Below are 20,634 nucleotides of genomic sequence, written 5' to 3'. Positions count from 1 at the left end.
TCTACTCTGTTCTATAGGGTTGCTATGATTCGGAATCTACTTGAGCACAATGGGTTTGTTTGTTTTGCATGGCTATACGGTCTTAATAATTTTGACCAGTTTAAGGTTGCTTAGAAAGGTCAGGCTTTTAGAAACACGAGCAAGACTCAAATGAACTCAGATGCCAAGATTCCAGGCAAATGGTGAAATTTCAGAAACCGCATTTTGCCTGCTCTGGCCCAAGAAGGTCATTTGTCGCCCTTATTGCTCATGTTTTGCTAGTGGTCAAAAGCTCATCCTAAATCCCTGCTCATTCAAAGCTTTTTTTTTTTTTTCTGTACCAATCCTGCTTTTAACCTAGCCCTCTCCCGTTTAGTGCCCTTAAGGGGGAAGAGCGTACATTTCTGCTCTGAAACACCTCCAGTGCACCGAGGGGAAGGTGTGACGTCCTCCCTTGCTCCCTTGAGATACCTCCAGCCTCTCGCGTCCCGCCGTCCCGGCTCCCGGCGGCGCGGCCCGAGGTCCTCGCTGCAGCCCCGAGAGCGGCTGCGGACGCCCGGCAGCGACGCGCCACGGCGCAGGCTCCGGGGCCCGAGCAGGCGCGTCAGCCCGGCTCGGCGGTGGCGCGGGCGGCGGGGACGCAGCTGCTCCGGCTCTGCGCCCGCCGCACCCCCCGCAGCCACCGACGCCTCGGCCCGGGGTCCCGCGTCCTGGCCTGGCGGCTGCGGGCACAGACACCTCCGGGTAAGCGCAGGAGCTCCATTTAGGAGGGCGACGCGGCAGAGGACCGGGCGGGGGATCTGGGGACGCGAACCAAAGCCTGTGCGGAAAGCCGGGGTCCAGAGCGGGCTGGCGGGGGCGCCGGGGGTACTGCGGCGTGCAGGGAGGAAGCGAGCGCTGCCCGGCGGCGCGGGGACGGTGCGGGGCGGTGCGGCCCCCGGCGCCCTGGCGTCCGCGGAGACGCTCGGATGGAGGGATGGATGGAGGGATGGCGAGGGCCGGGGCACTCTGCGGACGCCAGGTTGGCGGGGAGGGCTTCTTGTGTTGCTCTGATTGGGAAGACCCCTCAGTCACTGCAGCTGCCCCCTTTGAAAGGGTGGGCGTGAAGACGAGAGCAGAGCTTTGAATTTCTCGCCCCTTCCCACCATTAGGACGGCCCCCCTGTTTTCTCGGGGAAGGATACGAAGGTGGGAGAAGTACCTGCTGCTGTGGGCAAAGGTGTCTGGAAGCAGGTGGCACTACAGGATGGGGGAGGGAGCCTCCAGTGCTGTAAGTTGGCAGAGGAGAGCCCACTGTGTTGCCACGGGTCTGAGAAGCACACCCCTTGGCCCCATAGCCTTCAGTGTAGGGCCAAGGAAGAAGACCTGGCTTGCTTTGGGGGTGTAAAGGATAAAAGTGAGAAAAAAGAATTACTGGGAAAAACGGAGGTGAAAAACGACGTGACATAGGAGAAACAAATTCCGAAGGTTGAGATGGGAAGTAAGTGTTGAGAAACATGACAGATCTCTTACTCTGCAGAAAACAATGAAGGAGAAACATTTATAAGCTGGAAATAAAGGATGCAGAAGTGGTGTAAATATTCTATGGATAGTAGACGGTTACAGATTTTTTTTTTTTTTTTTGACGCAGGAGATTTTGGCAAGAATATAATTCTCATTTGAGCATGGAAAATGTTATTAAAATGGGGCTAAGAAGATTATTTCCAAGAGTAGGACCACACTTGCTATTCATTTCACATAACGTTACCTAGAATTTCTGGAGTAATCTTTTTGAAGATAAATGTTTGTATCACATAAGTGGGGAAGCTAAAAGGTAAATTAATGTGCACCTTTTTAGGGCAAAAGATAGAGTGCAAATTTTGCTTGTATAACTAAAAACACAATTAAAAAGAAAACAAGCAAAAATACCTCAAATATGCTAGCCAGAGATAACCATTTTAATACTGTTGAACACCCTTCTAGGTGGCCTGGTGATGCAGTGGTTAAGAGCTCGGCTGCTAACCAAAAGGTCTGCAGTTCATATCCCCCAGCCGATCTTTGGAAACCCTGTGGGGCAGTTCCACTCTGTCCTGTGGGATTGCTATGAGTCAGAATCGACTCGATGGCAGTGGGCTAGGTATGTTGATAGACTGTGTAATTACATATAAATTTAGTTTTATATAACTCAGAAATTTTGCGTAGTAACCACTCCTACCTCATTGAGGTCTTGTTTTTTGAGCCATTATTTCAACTAATTTTCACTACTAAACCATCACAAAACAAAAACAAAATACTTGGATATATTGTTGAAATGTAACCATGCAGGATTAAGCAGTAAGGATATAAATGTACTTGCCCTTTGGGTTGTAATGATCCTGCTCCTTAAAAGGATAATCATATAGATATCAGTTCTTTCATAGATATAAATAATTTTCTTGTTCTTTCTTGTAGATCCATCTGCTGAAACTTAATTTTTCAAGATGAAGTTCATCTTGGCGATGGCCTTTTTTATTTTGCTTTCCTTGTGGGTTGAAGAAGCCTATTCTAAAGAGAAGTCTTCAAAGAAAGGGAAAGGGAAAAAGAAGCAGTATCTCTGCCCATCGTATGTTCTTCATGTCTTATATTTTTATATGGAGAAGTACATTATTGCATTTTTAATAAAAGTAAGGTGCTTTGTTGAAATACATATCAGCAAAGCTTTTCTTATGACAGCATGCACTCATTTGTGGTATAAGCGGAAAATGACAGGGTAAAGAGCAGTTTAAAATGTGATAGTTAACTCTCAGTGTTTTATAAAGGGTTGTTCATGCCATGGGCTTATATAATTTTTACACTTCTTTTATAGTGTTAGAAAAAAGCTTACTATTTCTTTCTATCCTTAATGTGCCACTTTAGTTGGATACTGAGAGTCCATGTTTTGAGCAAATTCCAGTTCAAAAAGTTGATTTGTAAAAATTGAGTCCTAAAAAGTAATATCCTTAAAAAGTAAGATATCTAAACTCTGATCTTAGATCTATTTATTTTATGTCAATGCATGTCAGAAGAGAATTCACATGGTAGATCAATTTTCTATTTTAATTTTTTGTTGTTGTTGTTAAAGGACTTGTACTGGGAAATTGGTATATTTATCCAAAAAACCATGTCATTAAATCTTGAAGTTACTTGTAAAAACAAAATCTAAATCTGAAATCCCACCTCTCACATGTAACACCAAAAAAAACAAAAACAAATGAGAGATAAAGTTCTGTGGTTTAGATGTTTTGCTTGATTTTTTTTATAGGAAGGATTGATACTACTACTGAATGATAGTTATTAAAGCAATTGACCAGTATATAAATAAATAACTTTCACCAACTATAAGGTGCTTTTAGGTAATAATGCAACATGTGCAGTGAATCTGGCATAAAAATTAAATTGTTGTTACAAGAGACTTTATTACTAAGACTTGTTAAATTTCATATTGGTGATGAGTAAGATATTCCAGCATCATCATTATTTAAATGTAGGTTATTGTAAAGATGTTCTGGGAAGTATATATCGTAAAGAAAGACATTTTGGAATTGGAATTTTGGGGTGGGTATTTGTATGCTAATGTGAGACCGCCTCATGATCCACATAAAGTCTAGCATTGGAGTTCCATGTTAAGGAATATCTCCTGATTTGCATGTAGCAGTCCTGCTTATTCCAGTGCTGCATAGTCTGATGTCAAGGCCAAATTTCTGGATGCATGACATGCATGCCCTGAGTGGTGTTCATGTGCTCCTGCTTGGCCGTCTTCCCAGCTAGGCATCCAGCATCTACTGGGGCAGGTTCAGAATGACCACAGTCTGCAGCTGTCACCTCTCCTCAGTGGTGCAGATTTTGTGCTGCAACTAGCTTAGTTTTTTCAGGGAACATGACATTATTAAACCTTACTCTTCCCAAGTGAGAGGACATGTTTTCATGCTTCAGCTAGTCTTCCTATTAACCTTTTATGAATGCTGACATATTGACACAAGCTGGTGTACATGTCTTGTAGTCATGGTGATTCTATGTGGGGAGTCAAGCCATCTTCAGTCAGACAGGTTTCTCTATATAAGGATGCCCAGAGGGCTCATGTTCTTTTTTTTATTCCCCCTCATCAAATTTCATGAATTAAAGAGTTCTTTTTTAAAGAGGGGAAGAGCAAGTCTTATCACTACCGTATATCTTACAAAAGTCTTTGAGAGAATGCTTCTGTCCCTTTTTAGAACAACATGATGATTGCCTTACATGCAGACTGACTGTATCTGACATAACAGTGAATCCATGAGACAGAATATAGTGACTCTGTGAGGTACTTATGGCGTCTGTAGCTACTTAAGACAGAATTTTTAGTGAAATTTAGTGGGTGAAGAGTGAAACAATAAGGTTCTCTTTTGGTAAATAAGGAAATCTTCAATTGTAAGGCCCAATATATATACCTGTTAAGCCCATATCCAGTATTTTAGATATCTTGAGTAGTTCATTACAATTTTATTTTTGATAATTTCTATCAGTGTTTTCAACTTTATTTTATTTACTTTTAATTGTTAAGAGACTAAAGATTGTATAACTCTATTTTTAAAATATTAATATTTTCAATGGTGATGCTGCCAAAAATCTAACCCATTAAACGAAAGGTAGGTGTACTTGGAAAATTAGATTTGTATATCTAATTGTATTTTTAATAAGTGATAATAATATTATTATTAAAATATTCTTACTGTATAATAAATACTAATAAGCATTAATAAAATAAATATTTCATTAAAAAGTATTCTGATCTGATTATCACTGAATTATGGATATCATATGACTAGGGTTTCTCTGTCTATGACTGGCTCCATTATATCAAATTCCATGGGATGTACAGAGTAAGGATCTCTGAACAACATTGTACGGTGAAGGCACATGTAAATTGTTTGTATCGTAGAAAATGATTCAGTTTTTTTATCGTATGTTTTTTTTATGACTAGGGTTTCTCTGTCTATAACTGGCTCCATTATATCAAATTCCATGGGATGTACAGAGTAAGGATCTCTGAACAACATTGTACGGTGAAGGCACATGTAAATTTTTTGTATCTTAGAAAATGATTCAGTTTTTTTATCGTATGTAAGGCAATTAAGTGTAAAACATCTTCATTAATAACTGAGGTTATAGAGCCCAGAAGTTCAATACAGACTGCCATACTGCTCTTCAATACGGTGAACTTCTTGCCCAGTGCTATTTTGATACATTTAAAACTTTTTTTTTAGAGCAGAGTTGAGAAGGCAGTGGCTGTATACAGTCGTATGAAGTTAATGTGCTGTGGCCACAGAGCAACGTGAGTGAAATCATTAAGTTTTACTGTTATAACAATGTTTTTCCCCAAAAGACTCATAGAAAAAGGAAAAATTATTTTAAATGTAAGAGAAGAAAAAACAACAACAACAAAACTTAATACTCAAGGAGGGTATAGTTTTGATGTTCAGCTTGAGGTATATCATAAACATTTCCTGGCTTTTACTTTTTTTTTTTTTAATTCACATTGTTTTGATATTCTAAAAAATTATTGGTTGTATTTTTGGTGTATATATGAAGCAACAATAGCAGGTTGACAAACTACATACTAAATCTACTTCCAGAAATTTTAGAAATTTAATAATATGTATTAATAAATAAGAAATAAACTTTAGAAAAAATATTTTAAACAAGTTTTTTTTTTTTCATGGGCACAGTTATCTCTTTTTTTTGTGCAGCTCGAATTTCACTTTAACATCAATTTATTGATCTTTATCGTGACTCTATGTATTCTGCCTGAGTGGTCTGTCCAATCCATGGCTGTAACAACCATTCATTCACTGCTGTTGTTGGGTGCCATCCAGTCATTTCTGACTCATAAGGACTCCATGTGAAAGAGCAGAAATGCCGTGTAGGGTTTTCTTGGCTTTAATCTTTATTAAAGGTCATTCTCCCTCAGAGACACTGGGTGAGTTTGAACTGCCAACCCTTCTGTTAGCAGCCACCAGGGCATTTATTCATTCTTGATTCCTAAATTATATGTCCATTCCAGTCCTCTCAGAAGAGCTCTGCATTCATACATTCACCATTTTAATCTGTCTGTCCCGCAATGACCTTAAACTCCATCAAAATGATAAAGCTTACATTTAGAACGCCTCCCGTCCTAATAGAGTGTTTCCTTTCTCAGCAAATGACACCACCATTTCCTTTGCCATCCAAGCTAAAAACCTGGGGGCGAGGGGTGGTCCTGTAGACTTCTCTTTCTACCTTAGCTATTGATCAGTAATCCCCAAGATGCGTCAATTCAGAGCCTTTACCATCTCTGGAATATATCCTTCATTTTCATCTCCAGGACACTGCTTTGGTTACCCACCTCCATTCATCTGCTGTGGACTCCTAATTGGCCTCCCTGCTTCTTGAATCCCTCCTTCCAATTCATATTCCATTACTGACCCCAGAGTGTATTTCGTAAATCTTAAATCTAGTCAAGTCATTTCAATGCTCTAACCCTTTAAGGGACTCTGTAGCTTTCTGAATAAAGCTCTAATTTCTTGGTTCAGCACACAGGACTGTTGCTGAACTGGTCCCTGACACCTCTAGCAGTATCTTCCCCATCCCAGTCCCACCACCACCCAATCCACACGTAGATGAAGTCTCATACACATTTACTCTTTTACACCTCCTCAGGTATTTATCTTTTCACCTGAAATACTCATCCTTTCCCTTCTTCCTTTGAAGAGGTCTTGTCCAAATCCATGACTATATTTACCATTTATTCATTGCTGACTTTAACCCTTCTTTCTCTGAAGATCTCCGTACCCATACATTCAGCATTTCAACCTAGCTGTGTCATAATGACCTCAAACACAACTTAAACTCTGTTAGAGTAAAACATGCAAAAGCTGGAACCTGTGTAAGGTGGAAACTTGTCAGAGAAGGAAAATTCAAACATTCTTCACTAAAACAAGCGATAGAAAAGTGGTAGGACTGCACCTTGTCAAAGGCGGAAAACTGAGACTCGGAAAAACAAGGCAATGTCATCAAGTTCCGGCTTTCAGAGGTTTCACTGTGTATTATTTCCTCTGGGAAACTTTTCCTAATCTTGACAGTCTGATTTAGATAATCATACTCTGTGTCTCCATATCTCCCTAATTGTCTACAGTGATTACAACACTATAAGGTAATCATCAACTGTAATGGTTTCCTTTCCCTACCAGATTATAAGTTTCTTTATTTTTTTTTTTAATGATTTAGAAGAAAGTTTAAAGAACAAGTTAGTTTCTCATTAAACAGTTAATACACACCTTGTTTTGTGACATTGGTTGCCAACCCCGTGATGGATCAACACTCTCCACTTCTCCACCCTAGGTTCCCTATTTCCATTCATACAATTTTCCTGTCCCTTCCTGCCTTTTTGTCTTTGCTTTTGGGCTGGTGTGCCCATTAATTTCATATACATGATTGAACTATGAAACATGTTCCTCATGTGTGTTATTCTTAGCTCTGTAGACCTGTCTAATCTTAGGCTAAAGGGTGAACCTCAGGAGTGACTACAGTAGTGAGTTAAAAGGGTATCCAGGGATCTTATTCTTGGAGTTTCTCCAGTCTCTGTCAGACCAGCAAGCCTGGTATTTTTGTGTATGTGTGTAAATTTGAGTTTAGTTCCACATTTTTCTCCCACTCTGTCCAGGACCCTCTATTGTGATCCCTGCCAGAGCAGTCAGTTGTGGTAACTGAGCACCATCTAGTTGTTCTGGGCTCAGTCTGCTGGAGGTTGTGGTAGTTGTGGCCCACTAGTCCTTTGGACTAATGTTGCCCTTGTGTCTTTGGTCTTCTTCATTCTCCTTTGTTTCAGCCGGGCTGGGACCAGTAGATGTGTCTTAGATGGCTGCTCACAGGCTTTGAAGACCCCAGTCTTTACTCACCACAGTTGGATGTAGAACATTTTCTTTATAGACTTATGTTATGCCAGTTGAGCTAGATGTCCCCCAGGACCATGGTCCCCAGCCCTCAACCCAGTAACTTGGACTCTCAGGGCATTTGGATATGTTTGTGAAGCTTCTATGACTTTGCCCTGGCCAAGTTGTGTGAACTCCCCCAGTATTGTGTACTGTCTTACCCTTTACCAAGGTTACCACTTACATACTATCTAGTTAGTGTCTTTCCCTCCCCACCCCTCCCTTCCTTTGTAACAATCAAAGATTGTTTCTTTCTGTGTGGAAACCTTTTCATGTTTTTTTTCATACAGTATTTGTCCTTTTGTGAGTGACTTATTTTACTCAGCATGATGCCCTCCAGATTCATCCATGTTGTGAGATGTTTCACAGATTCATCTTTGCTCTTTATCATTGCATAGTATTCCATTGTGTGTATGTACCATAGATGTTAGATTGTAAGTTTCTTGAGAAGAGTGCCTTATTTGACTCGATAACCAAGGTCCAGCATAGTGCCTGGCACAAAATATACATATGATGAAATTTTGTTTAAATAATGAATAAAAACCTAACTATTTTGGCTATTATAAGTCATTATATCTGGATTTTATCAAGGTATTTGAGAATAACTTACATGATCTCTATGGAGAATATTTATAAATATGATTTCAGTGAAAGGAAAACTAAGTAAGTTAGAAAGTAGGTAGTTATTAGAATGTTTTTAACCTGGATGATGTTTCCTGGTGAGAATTTGACCTCATCATGTTCAGCATTCAGTCAATGACTAAGCTAAGATCTACAGAAGAAACAGGCATCCAAACTGAGTATAGTGAGGTATTGTGACATTTAGTGAGCATATGAGATAGAATTAGTATCCCATATCATCTTGAAAGGCTAAAGGGATTGGCTGAATCTAACAAAGATAAATCTTAAATTGCACTTTGGTCCAGAAATCACTCATGCAAGTGATTTCTGGACCAAATGTAAATTGCTTGGCAGAAGCGCATTTGGAAATATTAGATAATAAATATAGTAATAAATATTAGGCAATATTGTAAGCATGACATGAATGAACATAGATATAATGGCTATTTAGAAAGAAATTAAGTGTTTTTGTTTTGCTAATTCTGGATTAACTGTATTAAGACAAGCTGTGCAGATACCTGGATTATGCTGGTCAGAATATTTTCAGGGGGAGGAATAAGGATAGTTGAGGTAATTGAGATCATGTCCTATTAGGAAGAGCTGAAGGAACTGAGATATTTGAAAGCTGGTCTTCAAATTTTTGAATAACTGTGATGTGGATGAGAAAGTATACTTTGCTATTTGGCATCAAGAGATAAAACCAGGACTAATGAGTAGTAGCAATGGGGAGAGCTATTTTTGGCTCTAGATTAGGAAAAACTTTCTAACAGCCTACTGCCTAGATATAATTGACTGGGAAGGAGGAAGTGGAGTTCACTGTAACTGGAGGCACTCAGGCATGTGGGGTAATTACCTGGCAGACGCATTTTAGGGAAGATTTGAGCATGGGATAGATGGTTAGACCAGATGGTGATATTTAAAGTCACTTTAAGTTGTGAAAGTTTTAAGATTTTGTGATTCTGCTGCATTGCATTTGATTACAGCCTTATGATTATCCAATAGCAGAACAATGCAGAGAGAATGATTTTCTCAAACAAAATCTTCTCAATGTGACTTCTTTTTATTATTTTGTTCACACACAAAAAATTGTATGTGTGTATATAAAGGTGTTTGATACATGTTATGAGAAAATCTTTTTGATTCCAACAGAGAGATGTTGTACTATTAAATGATAGCATTTCTGCACATCATTTCTATATGGTAAGAAAGGTCGGGATACAACTTGATAACCTTAGATAATTTAATTATCATAATAATTTAATATTCACAGTCACACACTGTTTAAGTATTGTTTTAACCCTCTTCTTATTCTGAGTCTTCTAAAAAAAACTACCTACTATTAATTATTAGGGCAGATTGGTTTTACCTTAGTGTCAGTTTCTTACTTTCTAATAGAAATAGTCAAGACAAATACATAGGCCAGAAGATGAAAGGTTTATTGAAAGAGGTATGGATAATCTATAAAACGGATACGGTTGAAGATTGCCTATATTGTTAGTATCATATCCAGAGCTAATCTTTAATGGATGTTTAGTCATATATTTTTGAATTGATCATTTAAAGTTCCACTTCAATGGCATGCTTTTATTTTGCAGTCTATTGAATTAATGATCTTCCCTTTCTAAATAATTCCGCAGGTTTTGAAATTGGCAACCTCGTTATTCCAGTTACTCAGGCGTGAAACTTAAGTGGAACCTGCGTTCCTTTCTCTTGAAATGATCTCCTGCATCTATCATGTTCAAGTTTTTCTTTGTTTACATTTCCTCTTTTACTTCATCAATTCTTCCTTTTGCTTTAGCTGCTTGATGTTCAAGAGCAAGTTTCAGAGTCTCCTCCGATATCCATCTTGGTCTTTTCTTTCTTTCCTGTTTTTTCAATGACCTCGTGCTTTCTTCATGTATGCTGTCCTTGGTGTCATTGCACAACTCATCTGGTCTTCAGTCACCAGTGTTCAATGCATCAAATCTGTTCTTCAGATGTTTTCTAAATTCAGGTGGAATATACTCGAGGTCATATTTTGGCTCTCATGAACTTGCTCTAATTTTCTTCAGTTTCAGCTTGAACTTGCATATGATCAGTGGATGGTCTGTTCCACAGTCGGCCCCTGGCCTTGTTCTGACTGATGATATTGAGTGTTTCCATCGTCTCTCTCTACAGACGTAGTCAGTTTGATTTCTGTGTGCTCCATCTGGCGAAGTCCATGTGTATAGTTGCTATTTATGTTGGTGAAAGAAGGTATTTGCAATGAAGAAGTCGTTGGCCTTACAAAATTCTATCATTCAATCTCCAGCATTGTTTCTATCACCAAGGCTGTATTTTCCATATTTCTGTCTCTGTTTCCAACTTTCGCATTCCAATTGCCAGTAATTATCAATGTATCTTGATTGCATGTTCGATCAATTTCAGACTGCAGCAGCTGATAAAAATCTTCTATTCCTTCATCTTTGGCCCTAGTGGTTGGTGCGTATCTTTGAATAATAGTCATATTAACTGGTTTTCCTTGTGGGCGTGTGGCTATTATCCTATCACTGACAGCATTGTACTTCAGGATAGATCTTGAAATGTTCTTTTTTTTTTTAATAATTTTTATTGTGCTTTAAGTGAAAGTTTAGAAATCAAGTCAGTCTGTCACATATAAGCTTATATACACCTTACTACATACTCCCATTTACTCTCCCGCTAATGAGTCAGCCTGCTCCTGCCTTCCAGTCTCTCCTTTCGTGACCGTTTTGCTAGTTTCTAACCCTCTCTACCCTCCCATCTCACCTCCAGACAGGAGATGCCAACACAGTCTCAAGTGTCCACCTGATACAAGTAGCTCACTCTTCATCAGCATCTCTCTCCAACCATTGACCAGTCCCTTCCATGTCTGATGAGTAGTCTTTGGGAATGGTTCCTGTCCTGGGCCAACAGAACATTTGGGGAGCATGACCGTCGGGATTTTTCTAGCCTAAGTCAGACCATTAAGTCCGGTCTTTTTATGAGAATTTGGGGTCTGCATCCTACTGTTCTCCTGCTCCCTCAGGGGTTCTCTGTTGTGCTCTGTGTCAGGGCCGTCATCGGTTGTGGCCGGGCACCATCTAGTTCTTCTGGTCTCAGGATGATGTAAGTCTGTAGTTCATGTGGCCCTTTTTGTCTCTTGGGCTCATAGTTATCGTGTGACCTTGGTGTTCTTCATTCTCCTTTGATCCAGGTGGGTTGAGACCAATTGATGCATCTTAGATGGCCGCTTGTTAGCATTTAAGACCCCAGATGCCACAGTTCAAGGTGGGATGCAGAATGTTTTCATAATAGAATTTATTATGCCGATTGACTTAGAAGTCCCCTTAAGCCATAGTCCCCAAACCCCTGCCCTTGCTCCGCTGACCTTCGAAGCATTCAGTTTATCCCGGAAACTTCTTTGCTTTTGGTCCAGTCCAGTTGAGCTGACCTTCCCTGTATTGAGTATTGTCCTTCCCTTCACCTAAAGTAGTAACCCTCTCCCACCCTCCCTCCTTCTCCCCTCTTGTAACCACAAAAGAATGTGTTTTCCTCAGTTTATACTATTTCTCAAGAACTTATAATAGTGGTCTTATACAGTATTTGTCCTTTTGCATCTGACTAATTTCACTCAGCATAATGCCTTCCAGGTTCCTGCTTGTTACGAAATGTTTCACAGATTCCTCACTGTTCTTTATCGATGCGTAGCATTGCATTCTGTGAATATACCATAATTCATTTAACCATTCATCTGTTGATGGACACCATGGTTGCTTCCAGCTTTTTGCTATTGTAAACAGTGCTGCAATAAACATGGGTGTGTATATATCTGTTCGTGTAAAGGCTATTATTTCTCTAGGGTATATTCCGAGGAGTGGGATTTCTGGTTTGTATGGTAGTTCTATTTCTAACTTTTTAAGAAAACGCCAGATAGATTTCCAAAGTGGTTATTTACATTCCCACCAGCAGTGTATAAGAGTGCCAATCTCTCTGCAGCCCCTACAACATTTATTATTTTGTGTTTTTTTGGATTAATGCCAGCCTTGTTGGAGTGAGATGGAATCTCATGGTAGTTTTAATTTGCATGTCTCTAATGGCTAATGATCGAGAGCATTTTCTCATGTATCTGTTAGCTGCCTGAATATCTTCTTTAGTGAAGTGCGTGTTCATATCCTTTGCCCACTTTTTGATTGGGTTGTTTCTGTTTTTGTGGTTGAGTTTTAACAGAATCATATAGATTTTAGAGATCAGGCGCTGGTTGGAGATGTCATAGCTGAAAATTTTTTCCCAGTCTGTAGGTGGTCTTTTTACTCTTTTGGTGAAGTCTTTAGTTGAGCATAGGTGTTTGATTTTTAGGAGCTCCCAGCTATCTGGTTTCTCTTCGTCATTTTTAGTAATGTTTTGTATTCTGTTTATGCCTCGTATTAGGGCTCCTAAGGTTGTCCCTATTTTTTCTTCCATGATCTTTATCGTTTTAGGCTTTACGTTTAGGTCTTTGATCCACTTGGAGTTAGTTTTTGTACATGGTGTGAGGTATGGGTCCTGTTTCATTTTTTTGCAAATGGATATCCAGTTATGCTAGCACCATTTGTTAAAAAGACTATCTTTTCCCCAATTAACTGACCCTGGGCCTTTGTCAAATACCAGCTGCTCATATGTGGATGGCTTTATATCTGGGTTCTCAATTCTGTTCCATTGGTCTATGTGCCTGTTGTTGTACCAGTACCAGGCTGTTTTGACTACTGTGGCTGTAGAATATGTTCTAAAATCAGGTAGAGTGAGGCCTCCCACTTTCTTCTTTTTCAGTAATGTTTTACTTATCCGGGGCTTCTTTCCCTTCCATATGAAGTTGGTGATTTGTTTCTCCATCACTTTAAAAAATGTCATTGGAATTTGGATCGGAAGTGCATTGTATGTACAGGTGGCTTTTGGTAGAATGGACATTTTTACTATGTTAAGTCTTCCTATCCAAGAGCAAGGTATGTTTTTCCACTTAAGTAGGTCCTTTTTAGTTTCTTGCAGTAGTACTTTGTAGTTTTCTTTGTATAGGTCTTCTACATCTTTAGTAAGATTTATTCTTAAGTATTTTATCTTCTTGGGGGCTACTGTGAATGGTATTGATTTGGTGATTTCCTCTTCAATGTTCTTTTTGTTGATGTAGAGGAATCCAAGTGATTTTTGTATGTTTATCTTGTAACCTGACACTCTGCCGAACTCTTCTATTAGTTTCAGTAGTTTTCTGGAGAATTCCTTAGGGTTTTCTGTGTATAAGATCATGTCATCTGCAAACAGAGATAATTTTACTTCTTCCTTGCCAATCCGGATGCCCTTTATTTCTTTGTCTAGCCTAATTGTTCTGACTAGGACCTCTCAGCACAATGTTGAATAAGAGCAGTGATAAAGGGCATCCTTTTCTGGTTCCCATTCTCAAGGGAAATGCTTTCAGGTCTCTCCATTTAGAATGATGTTGGCTGTTGGCTTTGTATAGATGCCCTTTAATATGTTGAGGAATTTTCCTTCAATTCCTATTTTGCTGAGAGTTTTTATCATGAATGGGTGTTGGACTTTGTCAAATGCCTTTTCTGCATCAATTGATAAGATCATGTGGTTTTTGTCTTTTGTTTTATTTATATGGTGGATTACATTAATGGTTTTTCTAATATTAAATCAGCCTTGCATACCTGGTATAAATCCCACTTGGTCATGGTGGATAATTTTTTTGATATTTTGTTGAATTCTATTGGCTAGAATTTTGTTGAGGATTTTTGCATCTATGTTCATGAGGGATAAAACCCGTTGCCGTTGAGTCGATATGGGTCTGTAATTTTCTTTATTTGTGGCATTTTTACCTGGTTTTGATATCAGGGATATGGTGGTTTTATAGAATGAGTTAGGTAGTATTGCATCATATTCTATGCTTCGAAATACCTTTAGTAGTAGTGGTGTTAACTCTTCTCTGAAAGTTTGGTAGAACTCTGCAGCGAAGTTGTCCAGGCCAGGATTTTTTTTTGTTGGGAGTTTTTTGATTACCTTTTCAATCTCTTTTTTGTTATGGGTCTATTTAGTTGTCCTACTTCTGATTGTGGTAGTTTAGGTAGGTAGTGTTTTTCTAGGAATTCATCCATTTCTTCTAGGTTTGCAAATTTGTTAGAGTACAATTTTTCGTAATAATCTGATATGATTCTTTTAATTTCAGTTGGGTCTTTTGTGATATGGCCCATCTCGTTTCTTATTTGGGTTATCTGTTTCCTTTCCTGTATATCTTTAGTCGGTCTGGCCGATGGTTTATCAGTTTTGTTAATTTTTTCAGAGAATGAGCTTTTGGCTTTGTTAATTCTTTCAATTGTTTTTCTGTTCTCTAATTCATTTAGTTCAGCTCTAATTTTTATGATTTGTTTTCTTCTGGTGCCTGATGGATTCTTTTGTTGCTCGCTTTCTATTTGTTCAAGTTGTAGGGATAGTTCTTTGGTTTTGGCTCTTTCTTCTTTATGTACGTGTGCATTTATCGATATAAATTGACCTCTGAGCACTGCTTTTGCTGTGTCCCAGAGGTTTTGATAGGAAGTATTTTCACTCTTGTTGCATTCTATGAATTTCTTTATTCCCTCCTTAATGTCTTCTATAACCCAGTCTTTTTTCAGGAGGGTATTTTTCAGTTTCCAAGTATTTGATTTCTTTTCCCTAATTTTTCTGTTATTGATTTCCACTTTTATGGCCTTGTGGTTTGAGAAGATGCTTTGTAATATTTTGATGTTTTGGATTCTGCAAAGGTTTGTTTTATGACCTAATATGTGATCTATTTTAGAGAATTGTTCCATGTGCACTAGAAAAAAATAGTATACTTTGCAGCTGTTGGGTGGAGTGTTTTGTGTAGGTCTATGAGGTCAAGTTGGTTGATTCTAGCAATTAGGTCTTCCGTGTCTCTATTGAGCTTCTTCTGGAAGTCCTATTCTTCTCCGAAACTGGTGTGTTGAAGTCTCCTAGTATAATTCTGGAGGTGTCTATCTCACTTTTCAGTTCTGTTAAAGTTTGTTTTAATTATCTTGCCGCCCTGTCATTGGGTGAATAAATATTTAATATGGTTCTATCTTCCTTGTCAATTGTCCCTTTAATCAGTATATAGTGTCCTTCTTTATCCCTTGTGCTGGATTTAACTTTAAAGTCTATTTTGTCAGAAAGTAATATTGCTACTCCTGCTCTTTTTTGATTGTTGTTTGCTTGATATATTTTTTTCCATCCTTGTAGTTTTAGTTTGTTTGTGTCTCTAAGTCTAAGGTGTGTCTCTTGTAGGCAGCATATAGATGGATCGTGTTTCTTTATCCAGTCTGAGACTCTCTGTCTCTTTATTGGTGCATTTAGTCCATTTACATTCAGTGTAATTATAGATAAGAATGTGTTTAGTGCTGTCATTTTCATGCCTTTTTGTGTATGTCATTGACAGTTTCATTTTTCCACCTACTTTTTTGTGCCGAGATGTTTTTCTCTGTAAATTGTGTGTTCCTCATTTTCATAGTAGTCATATTTATGTTCGCTGAGTCGTTATGTTTTCTTGGTTTTTATTTTGAGTTATGGAATTGTTAGACCTCTTCGTGGTTACCTTAATATTTACCCCTATTTTTCTGAGTGTAAATTTAACTTGTATCATCCTATATCGCCTTGTTTTCCTCTCCATACAGCAGTTCTATGCCTCCTGTATTTAGTCCCTCTTTTTGATTTTTGTGATCTTTTACATAATGACTTCAATGATTCCCTGTTTTCAGCATTTTTTTCTTTTTAAAATTAATCTTAATTTTTTTGTGATTTCCTTATTTGAGTTGATATTGGGATGTTCTGTGACCTTGTGTTGTGTTGTTATCTGATGTTATTGATTTTCTGACCAAACTATTTCCTTTAGTATTTCTTGTCGCTTTGGTTTGGTTTTTGCAGATTCTCTAAGCTTGTGTTTATCTGTAAATGTTTTAATTTCACCTTCATATTTGAGAGAGAGTTTTGCTGGATAAATGATTCTTGGCTGGCAGTTTTTCTCCTTCAGTGCTCTATGGCATCCCATTGCCTTCTTGACTGCATGGTTTCTGCTGAGTAGGCTGAACTTATTCTTATTGATTCTTCTTTGTAGGAGACCTTTCTTTTATGCCTGGCTGCTTTTAAAATTTTCTCTTTATCTTTGGTTTTGGCAAGTTTGATGATAATATGCCTTGGTGATTTTCTTTTTGGATCAATCTTCTGTGGGGTTCAGTGCGCATCTTGGATAGATATCCTTTGATCTTTCATGATGTCAGGGAAGTTTTCTGCCAACAGATCTTCAACTATTCTCTCTGTATTTTCTGTTATCCCTCCCTGTCCTGGAACTCCAATCACACGCAAGTTATTCTTCTTGATAGAGTCCCACATGATTCTTAGGCTTTCTTCATTTTTTTAAATTCTTTTGTCTGATTTTTCTTCAACTATATTGGTGTCAATTGCCTTATCCTCCAGCTCTCCCACTCTGCATTCCAATTGCTCGAGTCTGCTCCTCTGACTTCCTATTGCGTTGTCTAATTCTGTAATTTTACTGTTCTTCTTTTGGATTGTTGAATGCTGTCTCTCTATGGATTCTTGCAGGTTATTAATTTTTCCACTATGTTCTTGAATAATCTTTTTGAGTTCTTCAACTGCTTTATCAGTGTGTTCCTTGGCTTTTTCTGTAGATTGCCTTATTTCATTTTTGAGGTCATCCCTGATGTCTTGAAGCATCCTGTAAATTAGTTTTTTATATTCTGCATCTGGCAATTCCAGGATTGAATCTTCATTTGGGAAAGATTTTGATTCTTTAATTTGGGGAGTTGTAGAAGCAATCATGGTCTGCTTCTTTATATGGTTTGATATCGACTGCTCTCTCCAAGCCACCTATAAGATATTGTAATGATTTGTTTTATGTTTGCTCTCTGAGTCTTATCTTGTTTTCTTTGAATATACGTAGAAGGGCTACTAGATTGCGCTGTCTTGATTGTTGTAGCCTTTGAATCACTTATGTCCTCTTACCAGCTGGTTTGGGCCATTACCAGAAATATAAGCCTTAGAGTCCATTCACTATTCTTGAGTAGAATCTGATTTTGGGTCACCAAGTGTGTGGGGTAGACTGTCACCTATTTGCTTAGAGGAGTATTGGTGATAGTTGTGTTCACCAGATTCTAGTAGCAGTAGGGGGTCACACTCCGGGGGGGGGCAGGATGCTGACAGCCTTCCCCCAAGTGCCAGTGAGGTGTTGGGTGGGCTCTGCAACTGTACCTTAGGCACCCAATGCATGTACCTCTACAGTTTGGTAGATGTCACTATCCTCAGACCCCTATGGCAGGAGGTTAGGAGGTTTGGGTGGAGCTTCAGCCCTCAGTTCCCTGTTGTGGGTCAGTGACGGCTCTGTTTAATAGGTAGAGATGCCAGATCTGGGAAACTTGTCTTTCCAGTAATCCCCTAAAACAATTACAGTCAGATCACTATCCTAATTTCCTTTGCATTATAATAGCCACCTTGTTCCCTGTAGGGATGAAAGCCCAAGACTGTGGATCTCATATGCTTGGCTGGAGCTGGTTCTGTATCTTTAGTCCAATTTCAAAAAGTCAGGGAAGGATTTTTGGTCCCTGGATTTTTTGTACCTGCTTCTCTCAGGCCAGGAGAATGGGTTAGGAAAAGAGAAAACAAACAAACAAACACCAAAAAACCGCAGACCACTTCACTCTCTGGCTCAGGAAATTCCTATGTTAATGAAGCCGCCTGGGAAGGGGAGGGAAGGGATCAGATAGATAGGAGAGAGTAGCACCCCGGAATATAGACAAAGTTACTTATCTTGCTTGGAGATGACTATTTTATCTGAGATTCCCGAGGGGCATGTAGCCTGTGTGCTGTTGGCTGGGTGGAGGTTGCCCCCGAGGGTCAGGCCCATGTCCTGTGCATGTGCTGTCTCAGAAGCCGTGGTCGGTTCCTCCACTCCCAGTCCAAAGCCCAGCGCCAAGGTTCCCTGGCTGGGACGCTGCATTCCCGGCTCCAAAACCAGTCGTCACCTCCCGGTGACTTCTTCTCCTGTCAGCTGCGTCGCTGCGCTGCCTGCGTGCGCTGGCTGGGCTTCCCCCAAGGTCACTTCTGGGGGCTAGGGCTGCGTCCCGTGTTTGCGCCATCTTACAATGCCATGCTCAACTCCCCTGCGCCCAGTCCAAAGCCTGGCGCCAAGGTTTTCTGCCTGGGACGCTGGCTCCAGGCTCCGAAAACAGTTGCTGCTTCCCCGTGGTTGCTCGTTCTCTGGTTAGCAGCATCAGTGTGCAGCCTGCTTGCGCTGGTTGAGTCTCTACAGAGGTTACCCCAGGGGGCTGGGGTTAGGGCTGTGTCCCATGCCTGCCCCGCTTCAGCAAGCCGCTATTGGCCCTGCCACTCGGCACCAGGGAACCGCGAGGGCTCAAGGCTGTGGAGCGGGTCGTGGGTTCCAGAAGCGGTCGCTGATTCAGAGCACAGCTTTTCACTCACCTGCCACTCAGGTCAACTCTTTAGATCTGTGTTTGATGGTCAGGGTTCGTAGGTTGTCATGTATGTGATCTAATCACTTGTTTTTCTGAGTCTTTGTTGCAAGAGGGATCCGAGGTAACGTCTACCTAGTCAGCCATCTTGGCCCTTGAAATGTTCTTTTTAACGATGAATGCCAGCACCATTCCTCTTCAAGTTGTCATCCCAGCATAGTAGACTATATGATTGATTCAAAATGGCCAACACCAGTCCATTTCAGTTCACTAGGGCCTAAAAAAAAAAAAAGAAAAAAAAGGCCTAGGATATCTATATTTATGTGTTCCATTTCATTTTTGACGATTTCTAATTTTCCTAGATTGATACTTTGTACATTCCAGGTTCCAATTATTAATGGATGTTTGCAGCTGTTTCTTCTCATTTTGAGCCTTGCCACGTCAGCAAATGAAGGTCCCAAAAGCGTTACTCCATCCACGTCATTAAGGTCAACTCTACTTTGAGGAGGCAGCTCTTCCGCAGTCCCCTTTTGAGTGCCTTCTAACCTGGGGGGCTCATCTTCCAGCACTGTATCAGACAGTGTTCCGCTGCTATTCATAAGGTTTTCACTGGCTAATGCTTTTCAGAAGTAGACTGCCACGTCCTTCTTCCTCGTCTGTCTTAGTCTGGAAGCTCAGCTGAAACCTGTCCTCCATGGGTGACCCTGCTGGTATCTGAATACCAGTGGCATAGCTTCCAGCATCTCAGCAACACACAAGCCCCCACAGTACGACAAACTGACAGACACGCTTGGCAAAGTACAAGGTCAGCAGAAAAGAGGAAGACCCTCAACGAGGTAGACTGACACAGTGGATGCAACAATTGCCTCAAGCGTAACAAAAATGGTGAGGATGGAGCAGGACCGGGCAGTGTTTCGTTCTGTTGTGCATGGTGTCGCTATCAGTTGGAACTGACTCTACGGCACCTAACAACAACAACAACATTTCCTCTTACCATCACTCTCAACATGTCTGTTATAGTAGTTTCTTAACTATTTATCCTGTTGTTTTTCTTTTCTCATTATAATCAATTTTAATATACAGTTTCCATTTTGATTCATGTTTTTATGTTGAAGAACCCACAATGTCTCCCCATTGCCTGATGGATCCAGTGCAAACTCTTTACCCTAGTTTTCAAGGTCTCCTCTCATTGGGTTTCGTTTTGCATTCCAAGCTTTATTGGAAACCACCCTCTTCTTTTAGAAAGGCTGATTTGCCTCCTGTGCTTAGCCTTCTCTTGCCATTGCTCATGTTTAGGCATGTTTATGTGTAGAATGGACAGCTTTCTGCTTAATCTATTCAGACCTGACCAGATCTTATCTCAGACATTATCTTGGCTTCTGAACCTTTTTTAATAATTAGAAATGTCAGTTGAGAATAAGATTATGATGTGTAAATAGCATGCTGCCACTTTTTAAAACTTTGAGGTCTTGGACACTGATAGCAATACAATGTTCAGAAAGGAAAAAAAGTGTTAGTCTCTTGGCAGGTATACCACACTTGGAAGATTTTGTTAAATTCTCATTGCCATAGTTTATGACAGAATTACATGAGAGTTTGTTCAGAGAATCATGAAAATGATTTGAAAGAACG

The 20,634-nt window shown here is 39.8% G+C and overlaps 1 protein-coding gene across 1 annotated transcript in view; it reads left to right on the top strand.

Annotated features, from left to right (window-relative positions):
* Positions 1 to 607: 607 nt before the first annotated feature.
* Positions 608 to 20,634, top strand: part of GLRB (glycine receptor beta) — a 145,697-nt gene continuing 125,670 nt past the window's right edge. The window contains exons 1-2 of the mRNA XM_049905738.1: positions 608 to 723; positions 2,409 to 2,559. Of these exons, the coding sequence (XP_049761695.1) occupies positions 2,438 to 2,559 (122 nt within the window). The 5' untranslated portion in view covers positions 608 to 723; positions 2,409 to 2,437. The remainder of the gene's footprint in view (positions 724 to 2,408; positions 2,560 to 20,634) is intronic.

The sequence above is a fragment of the Elephas maximus genome, chromosome 13 (genome assembly GCF_024166365.1).
Source record: "Elephas maximus indicus isolate mEleMax1 chromosome 13, mEleMax1 primary haplotype, whole genome shotgun sequence".
NCBI lineage: Eukaryota > Metazoa > Chordata > Mammalia > Proboscidea > Elephantidae > Elephas > Elephas maximus.
Note: the sequence above shows the minus strand (reverse complement) of the source record. Positions and strands in the feature narration are given on the sequence as shown.